The sequence below is a fragment of the Oncorhynchus nerka genome, linkage group LG24, assembly GCF_034236695.1.
Source record: "Oncorhynchus nerka isolate Pitt River linkage group LG24, Oner_Uvic_2.0, whole genome shotgun sequence".
Classification (NCBI taxonomy): Eukaryota; Metazoa; Chordata; class Actinopteri; order Salmoniformes; family Salmonidae; genus Oncorhynchus; species Oncorhynchus nerka.
This window is the reverse complement of record NC_088419.1, coordinates 74,179,618-74,200,193: the sequence shown is the minus strand read 5'-3', so window position 1 is coordinate 74,200,193 and position 20,576 is coordinate 74,179,618. Positions and strand designations below refer to the sequence as shown.

The window sequence follows — 20,576 nt, the reverse complement described above, 5'->3', positions numbered from 1 at the left end:
CTATTATTGGCCTTTTGTAAGAGTCAGAGGCAACTCTCTGGAAGAGCCAGTCTCAATTCACTCCCTTCCCCTTGGCCCTAACCATTACCTCTTCCCCTTGGCCCTAAACCTATAGGTGAGAGACTATTGGTGAATCTCAATCTGTGCTCGATTCCTCTCATCCTCACCTGAATACTTCAGAGAATAGCAAATAATACAAGGTTCCTATCTTCGCTTACAAGTTGCACAAATATGTTTAATCAATGAAGTTAGTGAATACATTCGGTACAGTACAGCAGTCTCTTTGTTTCCTGGTATGGATACTATATAGGCGCAGTTCAGTTTTTTTTTTCCTCCCAAAGCCAGCTATGTCTCTCACTGACCCTTACTACTGTTGTCTTGATTTTACAGTGTGAACCCTGTTCTAAATGTAGCTTCTTAGTGCTCACTGCCAACTGATGGTGTCTCTAGTCGCACAGGGGGAAGTCTGATTACCCATGTCAATGACATCTGAATCGGTCAATCAAATCAAATGTATTTATATAGCCCCTCGTACATCAGCTGATATCTCAAAGTTCTGTACAGAAACCCAGCCTAAAAGCCCAAACAGCAAGCAATGCAGGTGTAGAAGCACGGTGGCTAGGAAAAACTCTCTAGAAAGGCCAAAACCTAGGAAGAAACCTAGAGAGGAACCAGGCTATGAGGGGTGGCCAGTCCTCTTCTGGCTGTGCCGGGTAGAGATTATAACAGAACATGGCCAAGATGTTCAAATGTTCATAAATGACCAGCATGGTCAAATAATAATAATCACAGTAGTTGTCGAGGGTGCAGCAAGTCAGCACCTCAGGAGTAAATGTCAGTTGGCTTTTCATAACCGATCATTAAGAGTATCTCTACCGCTCCTGCTGTCTCGAGTTGAAAACAGCAGGTCTGGGACAGGTAGCACGTCAGGTGAACAGGTCAGGATTCCATAGCCGCAGGCAGAACAGCTGAAACTGGAGACAGGTGGACTGGGGACAGCAAGGAGTCATCATGCCAGGTAGTCCTGAGGCATGGTAATAGGGCTCAGGTCCTCTGAGAGAGAGAAAGAAAGAGAGAATTAGAGAGAGCATACTTAAATTCACACAGGACACCGGATAAGACAGGAGAAGTACTCCAGATATAACAAACTGACCCTAGCCCCCCGACACATAAACTACTGCAGCATAAACACTGGAGGCTGAGACAGGAGGGGTCAGGAGACACTGTGGCCCCATCCCATCAGGGCGTGTTTCCTGGACAACAGTATCGCTTCCAACACACAGACAGCATCATTGCATTTTGGTACACCAGAATTTCAATTAATTTCCAATGAAACGCAGCGTTTTCCTTACAGCATTGCGTTGCAGAGGCAGTTGCAGTGCATTCGGTGTGATGTATATGTTGGATTTATCGAATGTATGCGTCAAACTGTATGCGTAGACGGCTTAACAGAAATGGTAGCAGAAGTTGAATGTTGAACTTTTGTAAATCTGAGGTGCTGTTATGCATTAGTTTTGCATTGTGTGTTAGTGGTGGAGAACCTTCCACTGGACCTCGGCTGCGTGACTAGGGCTGTTACGGTGACCGAATTACCACCACACCGGCGGTCACGAGTCATGAAGACAGTCAATTCCACATGACCGTTTAGTCACAGTAATTAGGCTTCTCCAAGCTCTGATGCTGCTGATGGTCATTAGTAGCCTACCAAACTTGCTAACTGCCTGGTACTCAGCAATATATTGTCCCTCTAATCACTCTGACATAAATGTAATAAAAAATCTAATCAAACACTTCATGAGAGATGATGAGCTTGTGTTGCACAACATTTCTAAAGGCTATGCAATTGCATGAGAAAACAGAGTGATGGCCTCTACTAAATAGAGGAGCATCCCATCAGCTTTTTATAGGCTGGGCCTACTAAACTTAGCAAAAAAAGAAACATCCTCTCACTGTCGACTGCGTTTATTCTCAGCAAACCTAACGTGTAAATATTTGTATGAACATAAGATACATAAACTGAACAAGTTCCACAGACATGTGACTAACAAATAGAATAATGTGTCTCTGAACAAAGGGGGGGTCAAAATCAAAAGTAACAGTCAGTATCTCGTGTGGCCACCAGCTGCATTAAGTACTGCAGTGCATCTCCTCCTCATGGACTGCACCAGATTTGCCAGTTCTTGCTGTGAGGTGTTAACCCACTCTTCCACCAAGGCACCTGCAAGTTTCTGGACATTTCTGGGGGGAATGGCCCTAGCCCTCACCCTCCATTCCAACAGGTCCCAGACGTGCTCGATGGGATTGAGATTCCGGCTAGTCGCTGGCCATGGCAGAACACTGACATTCCTGTCTTGCAGGAAATCACGCACAGAACGAGCAGTATGGCTGGTGGCATTGTCATGCTGAAGGGTCATGTCAGGATGAGCCTGCAGGAAGGGTACCACATGATGGAGAAGGATGTCTTCCCTGTAATGCACAGTGTTGAGATTGCCTGCAATGACAAGCTCAGTCCGATGATGCTGTGACACCGCCGCAGACCAAGACAGACCCTCCACCTCCTATTCGATCCCACTCCAGAGTCAGGCCTCTGTGTAACGCTCATTCCTTAGACAATAAACGTGAATCCGACCATCACCCCTGGTGAGACTCAACCGTGACTCGTCAGTGAAGAGCACATTTTGCCAGTCCTGTCTGGTCCAGCGATGGTGGGTTTGTGCCCATAGACAACGTTGTTGCCGGTGATGTCTGGTGAGGACCTGCCTTACAACAGGCCTACATGCCCTCAGTCCAGCCTCTCTCAGCCTATTGCGGACAGTCTGAGCACTGATGGAGGTATTGTGCGTTCCTGGTGTAACTCTGGCATTTGTTGTTGCCATCCTGTACCTGTCCCGCAGGTGTGATATTTGGATGTATTGATACTCTGCATGTGTTGTCACACGTGGTCTGCCACTGCGAGGACGATCAGCTGTCCATCCTGTCTCCCTGTTGCGCTGTCTTAGGCGTCTCATAGTACGGACATTGCAATTTATTGCCCTGGCCACATCTGCAGTCCTCATGCCTCCTAGCAGCATGCCTAAGGCACGTTCACGCAGATGAGCCGGAACCCTGGGCATCTTTCCTTTGGTGTTTTTCAGAGTCAGTAGAAAGGCCTCTTTAGTGTCCTAAGTTTTCATAACTGTGACCATAATTGCCTACCGCCTGTAAGCTGTTAGTGTCTTAATGACCGTTCCACAGGTGCATGTTCATTAATTATGGTTAGTTGAACACGCATGGGAAACCGTGTTTAAACCCTTTACAGTGAAGATCGCTATTTAAGTGCATAGATGACATGTAATTTTCCCCTGCCCCTGTTTCAAGATACATGGATGATAATGGTCCATTCAACAAAAAAACAAAAAAAATCACACGTATATATTATTTAGTATATGTAAAGGCAAGATTAAATCAAGAAAAGTCTGATGGTGACAATAGTAGCATATCACTTGTGAATGATGCCAGTGTAAGGCAAGAAACGATGCCTTTTTGTGTGCAACTTCTAATCATAGTCGCACACCTCATGGAGCCTAGCGCATATGCCTACATGTTTTGATACGGTTTGTATCACAACTAAAGTGGCCAAATAACTTCTTAAAATGAAGCTCATTAATCTGCTTAACAAGGGGTGGAGAGCCTAACTGGTATACATAAGCAGCGTGTGAGTTTCAAGTTTGGGGAAGATAATTTTCACCATAAAAATTCACCTTTTTATAATAAAAGCATTACATGCATAATTGCATTTGTGGTCACTTTTGATAAGGGTGTTTTCCCGCTAGTGGGACATTTGCGCTTATAGCCTACTTCCATGTGCACATTGCTGCACTTATAATGTGAAAAAATTGCCTATTAGTTTATCAACATTTAGACTACATTTTCTTCATATCATGTTTCTTTAGAACTGTCTAAAATAAATAATGGATTTATTGTGAATGTATAGGCTATATTACATGTATTTATAAGACGTTCCAAAGGTCTGCATCAGTGGCTTGAAGGCTGTGTGTGGAAGCCAGGAGATGCTAAATGTGTTTGTTAACTAACGGTCAATTACCATGAGACCAGCAGTTGTTTGCTTGACAATCACTGGCTGACAAAATGTTGTGACCGCCACAGCCCTATAAATGACACTGGTATTTCACCATTTTTCCAGAGAAGAGGCTACATCACCTCCATGTAACCTGACTGTTGCAAGACTGCATCCTAGTCATGTTATTAATCATCATGCTGAGCTCCTCAACAAATAGATTGCTCAGTTGACATTGCTCTCTCCTGTTGATCTAGTCTAGTGTGTTTCATCTTGCAAGACAGGATGATACTACTCCGTGTACTACTTTTATGTTCTATCAGCAAAATGTACATTCTCAATTGAACGTACTAGCGACGAATTCAATGCATCATATTCCCTCTTTTCCACTAGGGTGCTCCAGAAAAAAAGATAAGCCTCTTAACAATGAGCCTGTCCTTGGATGCGTCCCAACTGGTACCCTATGCCCTACATACTGCATTACTTTTGACCAGAGCCCTAGATGGGAAATAGGGTGCCATTTGGGACTTAACACTGAGTGAACACCAACCATAGTCTGAGTAATGTAGTGACAGACAGAGTAATGGGAGCAGGTCGTTTTACAGGCGTAATTGCAGCTGTATGCGTTATTCATGTGTTTCCTGTTGCATGTGTGTCTGAGTATTATCCAGTGGAGGGATTGTATGTGTGTGTGTTTCCATTACAAGGCTGGGACTGTCAAGACTGACCTCAGAGAGAACGATCCCCTGACCCCACACTCTCGAAAGCTTGCACACACACATACTCGCACACAAAAACAACACACAGCCTACACTTACACACACTAACACACACTCCATCCAGCACCAACACACACTAACACACACTCCATCCAGCACCACTGGTCAGTGTTCCCTCACTGCAGAAGAAATGTCTTTATCAAGTCACATCGGCAGTAATTTACAAGAACAACATTTCACTCTGCACAATGCCTCGCTGACTAGATTATATTTAGTGGTGGAAAATGTTATTAGAATGACTGACTGGGGTACATGCTGTGCTGTGGAGAAAACACACTGGAGTGTAGCAGCACACAGACACATGATTGTGTTTGCTCTGAACACCACATAGAATAAAACATCGTGTGGCTACCGGTATGTTCCTTGGTATTTTAACACACTCAGAAAACAAGGACTACATATTTTCCATCAGAGGCTGTTACGTTAATTATTAGGAATAGACTAGTTCATCTATTTATATACCTTGAAAGTGATCTATAGACAAGGTTGGGTAAACTGCAAACCACACTTTGGTTTGTCCACTGACACCAATTGGTAATATTAGCATTTTCAAAACAAAGTAAATGCTGATTATATGTTTAGTCTGTGCTATTTGGGTACCTTGAGATGTCCCTACCCCATTGAAGTTGAAATGCAAAATGGTTAAGGCTAAGGTTAGGTAAGGGTTATGGTTAAGGTTTAGGGTAGGAAGGTCCCAAGCATTCGGGACGGTATTGACCAATATTTGTCTTCTCTCCAAACAGGATCTGGTCAGAAAAGGGATCCCCCATCACTTCCGAGCAATAGTATGGCAGTTGCTATGCAACGCCCAGAACATGCCTATCAAAGACCAGTACTCTGAGCTGCTGAAAATGACATCACCATGTGAGAAGCTGATTCGCCGGGACATCGCCCGGACGTATCCTGAGCATGACTTCTTTAAGGAGGACAGCTTGGGACAGGAAGTACTCTTCAATGTTATGAAGGTGAATGCTTCATAGGTTTGCAGAATTCCAGAAAAGTTCCCACGAGAATTTTCAAATCTGGAACTCTTCAACCGGTATTTTGAAAAGCCAGATAATTCTGGGAAAGTAACTGGAATTTTGCGACCCTGGTGCTTTGTCTGAAACCTTTATCCGCAACAGATTGCTTTACAGTGTGCTCTGGAGTTGGTTTAGCTCTTTAGCGCTGACGCTTTCAGCACATACAGGTAACTGTCAAAATAATGAAAACACTCTAGTCAATGAGGGATACAAAGTATATTGAAAGCAATAGCTTCCACATAGGCGTGATTCCTGACTTAATTAAGCAATTAACATCCCATGCTCAGGGTCATATATAAAAATCTGGGCGCGCCATTATTTTGGTTACCATGGCTGTGTCCCTATAGGATGACAATGCCCCCATCCACAGGGCACAAGTAATCACTGAATGGTTTGATATGCATGAAAACGATGTAAACCATATGCCATGGCCATCTGTCACCAGATCTCAACCCAGTTGAACACTTATGGGAGATTCTGGTGTGGCGTTTGAGACGGCGTTTTCCACAACCATCATCAACACACCATATTATATAATTTCTTGTGGAAGAGTGCTGTCGCATCCCTCCAATAGAGTTCCAGACACTTGTAGAATCTTGACGATGTTCTGGCTCATGGGAAAGGTGGGATACATAGTCAGTTACACAACTGAATGCATTTAACTGAAATGTGTCCTTCGCATTTAACCCAGCCCCTCTGAATCAGAGAGGTGCGGGGGGCTGCGTTAATCGACATCCACATCATCGGTGCCCAGGGGATCAGTTGTTGTGGGGGTTAACTACCTTGCTCAAGGGCAGAACAGCAGATACTGGCACAACGCCCTATTAAGAGACTTTATTTTGATGTTTCCTTTATTTGGGCAGTTAACTGTGGGTGGGTGGGTGGATATACACTTAACTGGAATGAATCCTGGTCCCATCTTTCGACTCATCTTTCCTGTCTGTCTTCTACTATCTGTCCTATTAGCCTGGTCACGGATCTGTTTGTGCTCTTGGCAGGATAGCACAAACAGACTAGTACTCAGTTTACTGTCCTGTCAATAGAAGATGAAGAACAATATTGCGTTCGAGCTGCTAATTTAATTTTTCTCATTAGCCAGTGGCATAAATGTTCAAGAAAAGCTGTTTCAGCCTCCCGTGCGGCGCAGCGGTCTAAGGCACTGCATCGCAGTGCTAGAGTCGTCACTACAGACCCGGGTTCGTTCCCAGTCAGTGTCACAACCGGCCATGACCTGGAGTCCCATATGGCGGTGCACAATTGGCCCAGCCAAGGAGCAACAACGGCACAGCCGTGAGGTGGTAGAGATACACATGGCAAGCTTACAGAACAGAACAATCGTCTGGTCTCGGTTGCAACACTCACGAGTTCCAAACTGCCTCTGGAAGCAATGTCAGCAAAATAACTGTTCGTCGGGAGCTTCATGAAATGATTTTCCATGGCCGAGCAGTCGCACACAAGCCTAAGATCACCATGCGCAATGCCAAGCGTCGGCTGGAGTGTTGTAAAGTGCACTGCCATTGGACTCTGGAGCAGTGAAAACATTTTCTCTGGAGTGATGAATCACACTTTACCACCTGGCAGTCCAAAGGACAAATTTGGGTTTGGTGATGAGTATGAAGCGAGGGCCAGCCAACGAGAGCGTACAGAGCGCAGTGGTGGGTAGTATATGGGGCTTTGGTGACAAAACGGATGGCACTGTGATAGACTGCATCAAATTTGTTGAGTAGTGTTGGAGGCCATTTTGTAAATGACATTGCCGAAGTCAAGGATCGGTAGGATAGTCAGTTTTACGAGGGTATGTTTGGCAGCATAAGTGAAGGAGGCTTTGTTGCGAAATAAGGAAGCCGATTCTAGATTTAATTTAGGATATTTCCCTATATGTTGCATAGCCTTAGCGCACTACTTTTGACCAATGTAGGGAATAGGGTGCCATTTGGGCATTGAGTTGCAGGCCCAAAGTGCTTGGCTCTCCTCTCTTGACCATGATCCGAGGTCACTTCCTGTTGTTGCAGGCCTACTCTCTGGTGGACCGGGAGGTCGGCTACTGTCAGGGAAGTGCTTTTATCGTCGGACTGCTTCTCATGCAGGTAATGTCACTGTCTACCACACGCACACACACGCTGTCTACCCGATAGCCTCGCTCACATAGAAAAACATGCTGTGTCATTGGTCACATGCAACTTGCCACTACACACATTGACAGACATGTTATATAGATCAGAGAACATTTTCTAAGAGAACTGTGTACTGAGTTGTTTTTCATGTGATTATCTTGTACTATGGTAGATATTTTGTATTGTGATGTGTGAAATGTGTATTTTATGTATATGAGGAAGACATGTTTTGTTGATGGTTTCATAAAATTGTGAAGTCTCAAAGGGCTGGTTTCCCAGATACAGATTAAGCCTAGGAACGGACAAAAAAAACTGCATTGAAGGTATATTTTAGTCCAGCACGGGGCTTAAAATGTGTCTGTCCTCTAGCCTAGATGGTGTGAGGAAGTATTTTGTTGAAGGTTAAATGAATCTGCTTGATGATCTCTTAAGTGTTGTTTGGTGTGTGGGTGTCCCTGTCACTAGATGCCAGAAGAGGAGGCGTTCTGTGTGTTTGTGAAGCTGATGCAAGACTACAGACTGAGAGAACTGTTCAAGCCCAGTATGGCTGAGCTGGGTCTCTGCATGTATCAGTTTGAGTATATGATCCAGGTAAGACCTGGCATGGGTTCGGAACACGATTGAATGACAAACCTTTACAGAGCATTATTGATGCACTGTTAGATGATCCTTTGACTTTGATTAATTGAGACAATATCATGAATAACAACTTTATATTTAATAATTTAGCAGGCACTCTTATCATAAATCAGTCAGTGTCATGATGGGTCATATCTATTTTTGATTATATATTTTAATTTGATCTATCTCTGTCTCTCTCTTTCTCCCAACGTCCCCCCCTCTCCTTCAGGAACTTCTCCCAGACCTCCATATCCACTTCCAGGCCCAGAGTTTCCACACCTCTATGTATGCCTCTTCTTGGTTCCTCACCATCTTCCTCACCTCATTCCCTCTCCCTGTTGCCACCAGGATCTTTGATATCTTCATGTTAGAGGTGAGTCCAGTTAAAGGTGCATCCCCATCCCTCAACTGTAGACCAAAATAAGTGGCAGGGCTGCCATTTTTCTGATAAACAAATCCCAGATTGTAGCTTTAAATAATTATTTCTGATTTACTCATGTTTGACAATCTACTTCTAGTCTACTGAGTGAGTCCAGAATATAGTTTGTATTACAGCAAACACAATGGGCTGTGAGTAAATGCAAGCCTTTGGCACCCTCTGGTGGCCTTGGCCAAAAGCACATAACTTAAAATCTTATGGACTAAAATTCGATTTCACCTCTGTAACGCAGTGCTTTTTTTGTCGTAGGGTCTGAAAATAGTGTTCCGTGTGGTACTAGATAACGCAATGCTATGATAATGCAACGATAATGCTTTGATCATGTAATATTTGTCTCAGGGACTGGAGATAGTGTTCCGCGTGGGGCTGGCCATCCTACAGATGAATCAGGCAGAACTCATACAGCTTGATATGGAGGGAATGTTACAGGTAAGACTGAGCAGCCATAAACATTGGAATAACAACCCTGTCTGAGTTAATGCACACAATTATCAATTCAATACACTTTTTTTCATCCCTGAGGGTCAGTTATTGCCAGCAGGCATAAGATGCATAATCTGGTCCCAGATCTGTTTGTTCTGTTGTGTCAATGACCGTAAGAGTTGCCTGGACCGCATAAACTGATCTGGGACCATGCTATGGCTTACAAATTGAACGACAAACACACTCGAAGTTGCTTTATGTGAGCATGCATGTCTGGTCCTCACCCATTGTCTTCCCTGCTCTACTGTAGTACTTTCAGAGGGTCATTCCCCACCAGCTGGAAAGTGGACCAGACAAGGTCATCCTGGCTGCTTATAATGTCAAGTATAATGCCAAGAAGATGAAGAAGTGAGTAGTACAATTCTGCTTGCTCTCTGGGGTCTAGGCCGGGTTACTGGAGATGGATGCTTGAAGCAAGTACAAGTCTTGTCGGTGCTCTGTATTGATGCTGTATGACTCCTGTTTTCAGGTTGGAAAAGGAATACACTACAATCAAAACTAAGGAGATGGAGGAGCAGGTGGAGATTAAGGTGAGTGGTGGCGCAGTAGGCTACGTTTTTAGTTTGGCAGTAGTACAGTGCGCTCTTATAGTTATCACATCAGTACAGCTCCATTTGATCACTATAAGCAGTTGATCACTATAACCGCACTCTCCCTAAGCCGAGTGCACTGAACTTAAAAAGCCAGTTGTGTATGTATAATTATCGTGTGTGTTGCGTGTCTTTGTTTTGCAGAGGTTGCGCACAGAGAACCGACTGCTGAAACAGAGGATAGACACACTGGAGAAAGTGAGTGAAAAGGAGGAGGAGAAGTTGAACCGTGGCTCTCCTTGCCATCCTATGTCATGACACCAGTCATAATAAGAAGCCATATTATACCAGTGAACGCTTGTCGTGGCTATTCACACAACAAAACCATAACCCCCTACATTAAACCATCAAGCGCTTGTTCATGCGTCTCTTGTTGGTCACTAAAGACACATGGCGTAGTCTTGTTGTTACTAACTGGGCTGTGAGTGTTGTCGGTGTGTATCTTATAGGATAAATGGATCCTAGTTGGCTTTGGAATGGAAGTCCTCCATTGATATGCATGTCTCAGTCTTGAGATCCACACTCAGGACCAGTTAAGCCAGACTCTAAAACAGTAGCTGGCTGTGGAGCGCCACAAGGCTACATTCTGGGGCTCTATGTAATTCCACCGGACACTAACTAACTAAAGCTGTGAAACGCTTGACGGACTCACTGTGAGAGTGATGGCTGTACACTCTAAGATGATGCAGGGGAGCACTGCATGCCAGAGTACACGGCTGCCTTTGTTGTGCATGTTGTTGGGATCCTCCTCTGTGTTTGTCAGAGCACAAAGATACAGGCATTGCCAGGCCTGGCCAGAGTACCAGGGCACCATGCAGAGGCCTGAGTAGCTGTTCCAAATGACCAGGCTCTGTCTGGGACATAACCACTCACTCATATCACAGTATCGCTTCAAACAACAGTCGACGGCTGCAACGTCATACCCAAAATATTAACTGGAATGACACAACCACTTCTAAAACTTAACCGTGTGGCACGAACCTAAAAAGCATGGCTTCATCTAAACAACTGTTATTTTGCTGTTTTATAGCTAACTTCTAATGATGCTTTTCCTCTTAGCTCCATTCAGCCTTAGTCTTCTGCTTTGCCTGTCTGAAACTCATCACCATGTTGTCTCTCTCACCACCATCACCTAATTCTCACTTTGTCACCACTTTATCCCCCACAACCTTATCACGACGACTTATCACCACCACACCTGAAGACCATGTTCCTTTTCTACCTCCGAAACTGTCTAAATTACTAAGGCACTATGGGGCGTATCCTAACCTCTCCCATTGCCAGCAGCATACCACCCTGCATACCACTGCTGGCTTGCTTCTGAAGCTAAGCAGGGTTGGTCCTGGTCAGTTCCTGGATGGGAGACCAGATGCTGCTGGAAGTGGTGTTGGAGGGCCAGTAGGAGGCACTCTTTCCTCTGGTCTAAAAAAATATCCCAATGCCCCAGGCCAGTGATTGGGGACACTGCCCTGTGTGGGGTGCCGTCTTTCGGATGGGACGTTAAACGGGTGTCCTGACTCTCTGAGGTCATTAAAGATCCCATGGCACTTATAGTAAGAGTAGGGGTGTTAACCCCGGTGTCCTGGCTAAATTCCCAATCTGGCCCTCAAACCATCACGGTCACCTAATAATCCCCAGTTTACAATTGGCTCATTCACCCCCCTCTTCTCCCCTGTAACTATTCCCCAGGTCGTTGCTGCAAATGAGAACGTGTTCTCAGTCAACTTACCTGGTAAAATAACAGATAAATAAATTGACATCAATGCATGGCTAACTGAAGTGGAATTTAAGATTTATCGAATTGTTCATAAATAACGTATAGACTTAATCGGTTGCCAAAATGACGGAGGAAGGACAATGAACATTGAATTTCCCTTTTCAAAAACAAAATCAAGTGTTTTGTTTATATTTAAGTTATAACTGTGTTAATTGCTCTCTCTTTGCTTTATCTCTCTTGTGGATATTTCTGTTTTGTAGGAAAGTGCTTCATTGGCAGATAGATTGATCCAGGTATAAACTCTATTTTCTCCTCCTTTACCCCCCCCATCTCACATTGCAATGTTCACCACTTAGATTTCTCTATATCTCAATGTAGCTTTGCATGCTCATAATTCTACCTTTAAATGATGGCACAATAAATGTCTTTGCGATTACAGTATTTTCTTTTTATCAATTATTATAAAATGAGGACATTGAAATCAGAAAAAATTATGAATCACCCAGCATGCGCATGTATCTCGAACCATGTATCTCGAACCATGCCAAAACAAAATGCTTAGAGCTATCAATCAGTCAACCAATAAGACTGTCAAAACACTTGCAGAGAAAAAAACCAGCATGCGTTTCTAAACTCCAAATCCCACTTTTATATTATCTTTGATTTGCCCACCCCTTCCGTCCATCCCACCCCCGTGGTGCACCCTGCTCATCCTACCCCTCGGTTGGTTATGTCCTAAAGGGACAAGTGACACGTGCCCAGGAGGCAGAGGAGACCTACCTGGTCATGCGGGAGCTGGCCACGGTCAGGCAGCAGAGCGAAGAGGCCACAGCTCAGCTGGAGCTAGCACAGAGCACCATCAGGGATCTCCAGCAGAGACCCCTATTGGTAAGGAGAAGCACAGTGCCCAAGTTGAAGGTCCTGTATGGCTCAGTTGGTACAGTGGTGATCAGGGGTGTCGTGCACCCCCAGAATCTGAGGGGGCACAATGTGAGGATAAGCTTAATTCTATGTAAAAAAATATATATATATAATAACTGCATATTTAAACATGCCTCTTGAGCTGTCTGTATCCTCCTGACTGGTGTGTATTATTATTTATTTTTTAAATAAAAAAACACACAATTTTTACCAAAAATGCTTCTCTGCCTTAATCTGGGCAAAAGATTGAAAGGAATGTGAATCTTATTCAGTACATTTACTAATTGCCTGCTTTTCTAAAGTCTAGCAACCTTGCCATCAGGCATGCCATCTAAGTTAGACAAGCTACCTAATATAACTTGATTGATGGTCTGAAATGTCTTCTTGGTAGCTACTTATGAGGTTGGGAGATTGGGAACCTATCTGGGCTAGCTAAAGACAACTTCATACAGTTGATAGGTGGCTAGTAGTATTACAGAGAAACAACAAAATATATATTTGTATTTAATTTTAAACAGGGCAGATCTGATGGTGCACCTGTGCTGTCTCTGGTGGTGATGGGATGCAGGAGACACAAAAAATGTACGTGAACGTATGTTCTCACTGTACTGTAAACTGCTTTGGATTAAAGTGCCTTCGTAAATGGCAGTTATTACAGTGCCCTCAATGGGAGGGGTGATCACCAGGTCTGGCCAATTGAAATGTGTACATTGCTTAGCACTAAATCTGCAGTGAGTGATGGTAACAGTGGATATGGATTCTCCCTACCTCTCCACTGCAGAATGCACTCGCTCTCTCTCACTATACATAATGATCCTGTTTTCATGCATGCCTGGAAATTGAGACATGCTGTTTGACACAGTTCAGCCACCTTTTTCAACCATTAACATACTCCCAGGAAAGGATTCATGAATTTATAAGCATCTGATGTATGGGTGTGGAATGGATGGTAACCCGGCCAGCAGGACCCTCTCTTGGTGCTGTATATCCATTGGCAAAACAGACCCCTTTTAATATTGATGAGGGGAAACATGTTGAGATGATAATGTCTGCACTGATGTGAATGAAGCAGTGTTTTACATAATGTGCTGCTATATCCATTAACCATACTTCTTGGTTTATTTTAGAGGAGTTGTGAGCAGTTGAACTAGGTAGCTAGCAACATTTTTTTGTTTTACAGTACTACAGTGTATTTGAGATATAGATATTTTCAGTTGAAGTTGGAAGTTTACATACACCTTGGCCAAATACATTTAAACTCAGTTTTTCACAATTCCTCACATTTAATCCTAGTAAAAATTCCCTGTCTTAGTTCAGTTAGGATCACCACTTTATGTTAAGAATGTGAAATGTCAGAATAATAGTGGAGAGAATTATTTATTTCAGCTTTAATTTCTTTCATCACATTCCAATTGGGTCAGCAGTTTACATACATACATACATACACTCCATTAGTATTTGGTAGCATTGCCTTTAAATTGTTTAACTTGGGTCAAACATTTCAGGTAGCCTTCCACAAGCTTCCCACAATAAGTTGGGTGAATTTTGGCCCATTCCTCCTGACAGAGCTGATGTAACTGAGTCAGGTTTGTAGGCCTCCTTGCTCGCACACGTTTTTTCAGTTCTGCCCACAAATGTTATACAGGCTTGAGGTCAGGGCTTTGTAATGGCCACTGCCAATACCTTGACTTTGTTGTCCTTAAGCCATTTTGCCACAACTGTGGAAGTATACTTGAGGTCATTGTCCATTTGGAAGACCCATTTGCGACCAAGCTTTAAGACTGGTGTCTTGATGTTGCTTCAATATATCCTCATTATTTTCCTACCTCATGATGCCATCTATTTTGTGAAGTGCACCAGTCCCTCCTGCAGCAAAGCACCCCCACAATATGATGCTGCCACCCCCGTGCTTCACGGTTGGGATGGTGTTCTTCGGCTTGCAAGCTTTCCCCTTTTTCCTCTAAACATAACGATGGTCATTATGGCCAAACAGTTCTATTTTTGTTTCATCAGACCAGAGGACATTAATCCAAAAAGTACGTTCTTTGTCCCCATGTGCAGTTGCAAACTGTAGCCTGGCCTTTTTTTATGGCGGTTTTGGAGCAGTGGCTTCTTCATTGCTGAGCGGCCTTTCAGGTTATTTCGAAATAGGACTAGTTTTACTGAGGATATAGATACTTTTGTACCTCTTCCCTCCAGCGTCTTCACAAGGTCCTTTGCTGTTGCTCTGGGATTGATTTGTACGTTCATCTCTAGGAGACAGAACGCGTCTCCTTCCTGAGTGGTATGGCGGCTGCGTGGTCCCATGGTGTTTATACTTGCATACTATTGTTTGTACAGATGAATGTGGTACCTTCAGGTGTTTGGAAATTGCTCCCAAGGATGAATCGGCACAGTCAACTTCGTGTATGTAAACTGCTGACCCACTGGAATTGTGATAGTGAATTGTAAGTGAAATAATCTGTCTGTAAACATTACTTGTCATGCACAAAGTAGATGTCCTAACCGACTTGCCAAAACTATAGTTTATTAACAAGAAATTTGTGGAGTGGTTGAAAAACAAGTTTTAATGACTCCAACCTAAGTGTATGTAAACTTCCGACTTCACCTGTATATACCCGAGTGAAAATGTATAACATGTATATTGTTATACATTACATTTGTATTGTTTGGAGACAGTGTGATTTGATTTAGCAGTTATTTCAAGATTCAACATAATATTCCTACTCAGAGACCAACCTTAAGGACACTGGGCCGGTTTCCCGGAGTCATATAAAGCTCTGACTCTAGATCTCTTCCTTACTCTCTTCTTGCTCTCTCTCCTTCCTCCTGCTTCCTCCCTGTGTAGAAGGGCATCCCGCGCTACACAGAGGAGTCCATCCTGCAGCTGGAGAGAGAGCTGGTTCAGGCCAGGCTAAAGGAGGCTGAGTCCCAGTGTGCCCTCAAGGAGATGCAAGACAAGATCCTGGACATAGAGAAGGTGTGTTACCTGGCACAAACTGTCTATCATCAATTCACACACTGTCACGGTGCCTCCTAGTCCCACACCTCTGTCAGGCATTCTGCCTGGAATAGGCAAACGTTGTGGAATATTGCAGATGTAAATGTCATGACTAGACTGGACATGATTCCTTTTCTACATGTAGAGACTAGTTTTTTTTAACGTAAACATTTATATCTGAAAATTCCACAATGTTGTGCCCTGCTGAACACATCCCTGTTATTTTACTGTCCCGTGACATAAGCATCCTGAAGTTGTCTTCTCAGTCATTGTTTTGGTTGCCTGTCCCCCAGAGGAACACATCTCTGCCAGATGACACCAACGTGGTGCGGTTGCAGGAGGAGCTGATAGCAGTGAAGCTGAGAGAGGCTGAGGCTGTGATGGGGCTGAAGGAGCTCAGACAACAGGTCAGAGACCTGGAGGAGCACTGGCAGGTGAGGATGAACATATATTCTCCACACCATACACACACATGGAAGATTCAAACACATTAACAGATAACATTTTATTGGTCACATACACGTGTGTAGCAGATGTTACTGCGAGTGTAGCGAAATGCTTGTTCTTCTAGTTCCGAGAGCAGCAATATCTAACAACTTCACAACATGTACCAACTACACACACATCTAAGTAAAGAAATGGAATGAATCATATAAATATATGGATGAGCAATAAACCTTTCCTTCTGTAGGTCTATAGTGTATTGAAACTGATGAACTTAAAATACAATTTCATATGTTTGACTTGACTAGCTCAGCTGTACCATGAGTACTCCTGCCCAAGACACAGCACTAAGAGGATTAACATGAATATACCCGATGTAAATGTTAAATGTATTTTTGTCATCTTGCTCAATCTCCATGTGTGTATGAGTTGAGGACTGCTATTTTAGGTGTGTCGAGTCCGAACATCTTTGGTTGATTGTGTGCTTCCCCCCCCTCTTCCCCTGCTCCTACAGCGTCACCTGGCGCGTACGGCGGGCCGCTGGAAGGACAACCCTAGGAAGAATGCTGTGTCTGAGCTGCAGGATGAGCTGATGAGTGTCAGGCTACGGGAGGCTGAGGCCCAGGCAGAGCTCAGAGAGACACGTCAGAGGATGATGGAGCTGGAGACACAGGTCAGTCAGACACACAGCTCAGCCTTTGGAGAAATATTAGAAGTGTACCAATTATGGCTCTCAAATGATTCAAATAATTGAGTACATTTTTTAATTTGATCAAGTACTAATTATTCTTCAGGCATTCTAAATGAGTGTGACTATAGTAAAAAAAGAACAAAGACCTTTTAAACATGTCCAACAATGTTATGAAAACACTGTAACCATCTGTCCTGTTCAGATAACTTTACACACATAGGCCTCCACACTCGCACTCTCGCTGGGCGAGTTAGTTTTGTATGGCCTGGTGCTCCGGGTGGGCGGAGTTTGCACATTTTAGGCCATTCCATTTGTCCTTAAGCGAAATCTCCACCCACCTGGGGCGCCTGGCAATACAAAACGAACTCGCCCACTTACTCCCGTTCTCACACACATCCTCTGTTACACACACACACACAATCATACACACCCCACCTTTAGAAATAACTCTGAGAAGCCTATTCCTTTTCAGTTCTTCCTGAACCATCCAAATGTGTGCATAGCCTAGTCCGTGGTCAAGTTATCAGGTTGATAGCTAGCTAGTTAAGTAACATGACTCGCTAGCTAAACAATGTTTATCAATGTAGTTTAAAATGGGCCACGACATGCTCATGAATCCGTGGCAGAAAGAAAAAACATAGCTCCGGTAATATTGGGCATAACTTAGACAAGATTTTGGCAAGAAGCACAAGGTCTTCAGCAATGTACCAGTGTATCTTCACATGCATGTGTGAGAATACCTAGGATAGGATAAAGTAATCCTTCTCACCCCCCCCCCCCTTAAAAGACCTAGATGCACTATTGTAAAGTGGCTGTTCCACTGGATGTCATAAGGTGAAAGCACCAATTTGTAAGTCGCTCTGGATAAGAGCGTCTGCTAAATGACTTAAATGTAAATGTAATTGACCGTAACTGTGTTCCGTGTTGTGTTCTAAGCTTGAAAGGGTCCGTTTGGCAATATATGCGCTTAAAAGGTTCCATTCTGTGAAATGGAGATGCGATTAACGGTATCAAACATTTTTGCTGTGTTTAACATGTCATGCAGCCCTAGTACCAGTGTATCTTCACATGCATGTGTGAGAGTAAACAAATGGCCCTTTCTATTGCATTATTCAACCACTAGGGGCAGCAGAGGTACATATTCTTAACTGTCAGTAGCTCCCATAAAGATGTGTTGTATTCAGAGTTCAGTTACTACTTTCTAATGTAGTTGTTGAACAATGCCATTTAGCAGATTCAAGCTATAGTACCTGCTTTAAATGGGTTGCCTCTTGTGATATTACAGTGGGGTTGTGAATAGAGACTTCTAGAATAACAGAAATGTGTGATGAGTAAACTGACCCCTCCCAATATTTACCTACCATATCCTTCCTCTCCGGCAGAACCAGATCCATAGCAACCAACTGCGTCGGGCAGAGCAGGAGGGGCGGGGCTTTCAGGAGCGTGTGACTGTGCTTACGGCCCAGAATAAGGGCCTACACGTTCAGCTGCAGGAGATCAAACGCAAACAGGCAGAGATTGAGTGCAAGGTAAGAAAAAGTATGCGCTGTTGAGATGACTAGAGCCAAGAAAAGATCTGAGCCGGCACAGTTTGGTTTGGGTCGGCATGATAGTGTGAAATGGGTATGAGTGTATAGGCCCCACAATCAGTCAAACTGGAAATATTTCTCAATCACTGGTTTGATGAGTTGTTAAAAATCATCCTTAATCTGATCCGTTGCTTCTTGTTAAAATCAGATCTTCAGAGTCCAAGTTCTGAAGAGGGAAGCAGTTTTTGCCTGACATCTTCAGATAACATCTCTGTGCTGCTGATGTTAAATGTGTGTGTGTATGTGAAACCTCTGTGCTGCTCAGCAACACCCCTTGTCTCTCTGGGATTACTGCAGGAATCATACTGAACAACTGTTTCAGAAGGTTCAAAGTTTGTGTTAAGAGTAGCACTCCGATAGATGCATGTTGTTGTGACCCTGGGGCTTAGTATGTAATGGCTGTCAACATGTCTTTGCTAACACTCTAGAAACATTACTTCAGTTGAGTGACACTGGCCTGACAGTGTTTGTTCATTTGTTTGTTTCAGAACAAGGAGGAGGTGATGGCGGTGAGGCTGAGAGAGGCTGACAACATCGCTGCCATGGCCGAGCTGCAGCAACAGATCTCTGAACTGGAGATACAGGTACAGTACTTAACCCCCGGCCTCCCTTCCTCACTGTCACACTGGCTTGGTGCAGAACATTTAGCCGAGTCATGGACTAAAAAGTACTTTTCATCTATATTGACAGTACTTCATAGTCCATGACTCGGCTTAATTTGTGTCCAGCCCATAGACTTCTCCTCACCATAACCCACAGTTCAACACTCCATACCCACTCCAACATATGAGAACACAGGCTAACTCTGAGTGCATCAACTCTTGACAGATTCCCCAAGAAGGTTTTACAGTTCAGAGCCTGTATCTATTTGTGTTCTTCGTTGATGTGAGGAAGAAGGTGGGGTATTTTTAAAGTGACAGTTTACTGCAGAGGTGAAAAGGTGAACCATGATCATCTCTTGGATGGACAGTGTGACATCTTATAGTCTAGCATATCATACCAACCAATTGATTTGGTACTCTCAGTTAAACCAGAACTAAAAGCTTGTGTTTATCATCCATCGAAGCCAAGCAGTTTAAGCACCGCCTTCGCCCAAATAACCTGTGACGAAAACCTAAGACTCAGAACGATGTATTTGGAGATTGAGATCAACCTTTCTCTGAAATAACTGAACATCATGGAAAGGTTTTGTACTGTCAGAAGAAAAGATTTGTGTTGGTGTTTAATGTATTAGCAGCAGCTAAACAGATTGTCTGCTAGTAGAAAATAACCTATGCACTTCCTGTGCTAATGATTTGTCAGATTATTGAAACCTCTGTGTGCGTCTCTTCATATCATGCTGCGGTTCTTTATCTAGTGTGGTGTTGGGGTTGTATGTGTGTGAAACTATACACGATACAACACTCTAACTCATTTTCTGTCATGAGAATAATCAGGGGAGACTGACAGATTGCTTCAGTTCTTTCCATCTGCTCTGAGTCTGAAGAAATGTTAATGCAGAAGCTTTGATGTCTCCATCGAGTCAACGTGTTGGTGTTTCAGAAACGTTCCCTTCACAAGTTAACTAAGTGTCAGACTGTCTGCTTTCTTCACACCATTGGCCCACACACATACACCCTCTAATATACCCTTTATACCCACAGTTAGCTTATACCACAGAGTTAATGCATCCAAAAATGGTGTATAAGAAATAGACAGCCTTATATGCATTGTTAAGCATCTTAAATGTGATATTTTCAAGAACTCACCATTTGAATCAGTGTCAATAGACTTTTTCAAACCAACATCCCTTCCATGCACACACAGTATAGTCAGGTTTTGTTACTAGGCGCTTCAACAACAACAGTGCATCAACACCAGCATTCACTACTACTGAGTACCGCCCCCTTCTCACACTGATGATAATCTCAATCTTCACTAAACTGAGTTACTTTTTAATCTAGCCTTCTCTGAATATGCTGTGCATAGGATGCTAATAGTCTCTGCCAGACAGACAAAACAGGTATTTTCCCTATGTATAACCACTGTGTGTGGTGCCAGTGACAAACTCTTGGTCTGTGGTTTGGGTACCTGGTTGCAGCTCTTAAGGTTGTGGGTAGATGGCCTGT

At 43.6% G+C, this 20,576-nt stretch overlaps 1 protein-coding gene and 1 long non-coding RNA gene across 7 annotated transcripts in view; one reads left to right on the top strand and one right to left on the bottom strand.

Moving 5' to 3' along the window:
- The window catches only part of LOC115108572 (ecotropic viral integration site 5 protein homolog), a 55,111-nt gene that overhangs the window by 23,589 nt on the left and 10,946 nt on the right, over nt 1-20,576 (top strand). For 3 of the 5 annotated variants that reach the window (XM_029633081.2, XM_029633082.2, XM_029633084.2), the window contains 15 exons: nt 5,580-5,801; nt 7,871-7,945; nt 8,438-8,563; nt 8,823-8,966; nt 9,372-9,461; nt 9,766-9,863; nt 9,985-10,045; nt 10,250-10,303; nt 12,083-12,115; nt 12,564-12,710; nt 15,592-15,723; nt 16,038-16,178; nt 16,703-16,861; nt 18,262-18,408; nt 18,957-19,052. In XM_029633081.2, the coding sequence (XP_029488941.1) occupies nt 5,580-5,801; nt 7,871-7,945; nt 8,438-8,563; nt 8,823-8,966; nt 9,372-9,461; nt 9,766-9,863; nt 9,985-10,045; nt 10,250-10,303; nt 12,083-12,115; nt 12,564-12,710; nt 15,592-15,723; nt 16,038-16,178; nt 16,703-16,861; nt 18,262-18,408; nt 18,957-19,052 (1,725 nt within the window). The remainder of the gene's footprint in view (nt 1-5,579; nt 5,802-7,870; nt 7,946-8,437; nt 8,564-8,822; nt 8,967-9,371; nt 9,462-9,765; nt 9,864-9,984; nt 10,046-10,249; nt 10,304-12,082; nt 12,116-12,563; nt 12,711-15,591; nt 15,724-16,037; nt 16,179-16,702; nt 16,862-18,261; nt 18,409-18,956; nt 19,053-20,576) is intronic. The other 2 variants (XM_029633083.2, XM_029633085.2) reach the window with 2 other exon arrangements.
- On the bottom strand, nt 215-20,356 carry LOC115108578 (uncharacterized). 2 transcript variants are annotated; one of them, XR_003860362.2, is made up of 5 exons: nt 20,217-20,356; nt 18,237-18,366; nt 15,483-16,884; nt 12,603-12,797; nt 215-1,053 (listed from the first exon to the last, which is right to left on the bottom strand). It is a non-coding gene; the product is annotated as an uncharacterized LOC115108578 (long non-coding RNA). The 2 variants fall into 2 exon arrangements; XR_003860361.2 differs by having other exon boundaries at nt 18,241-18,366; nt 20,217-20,355.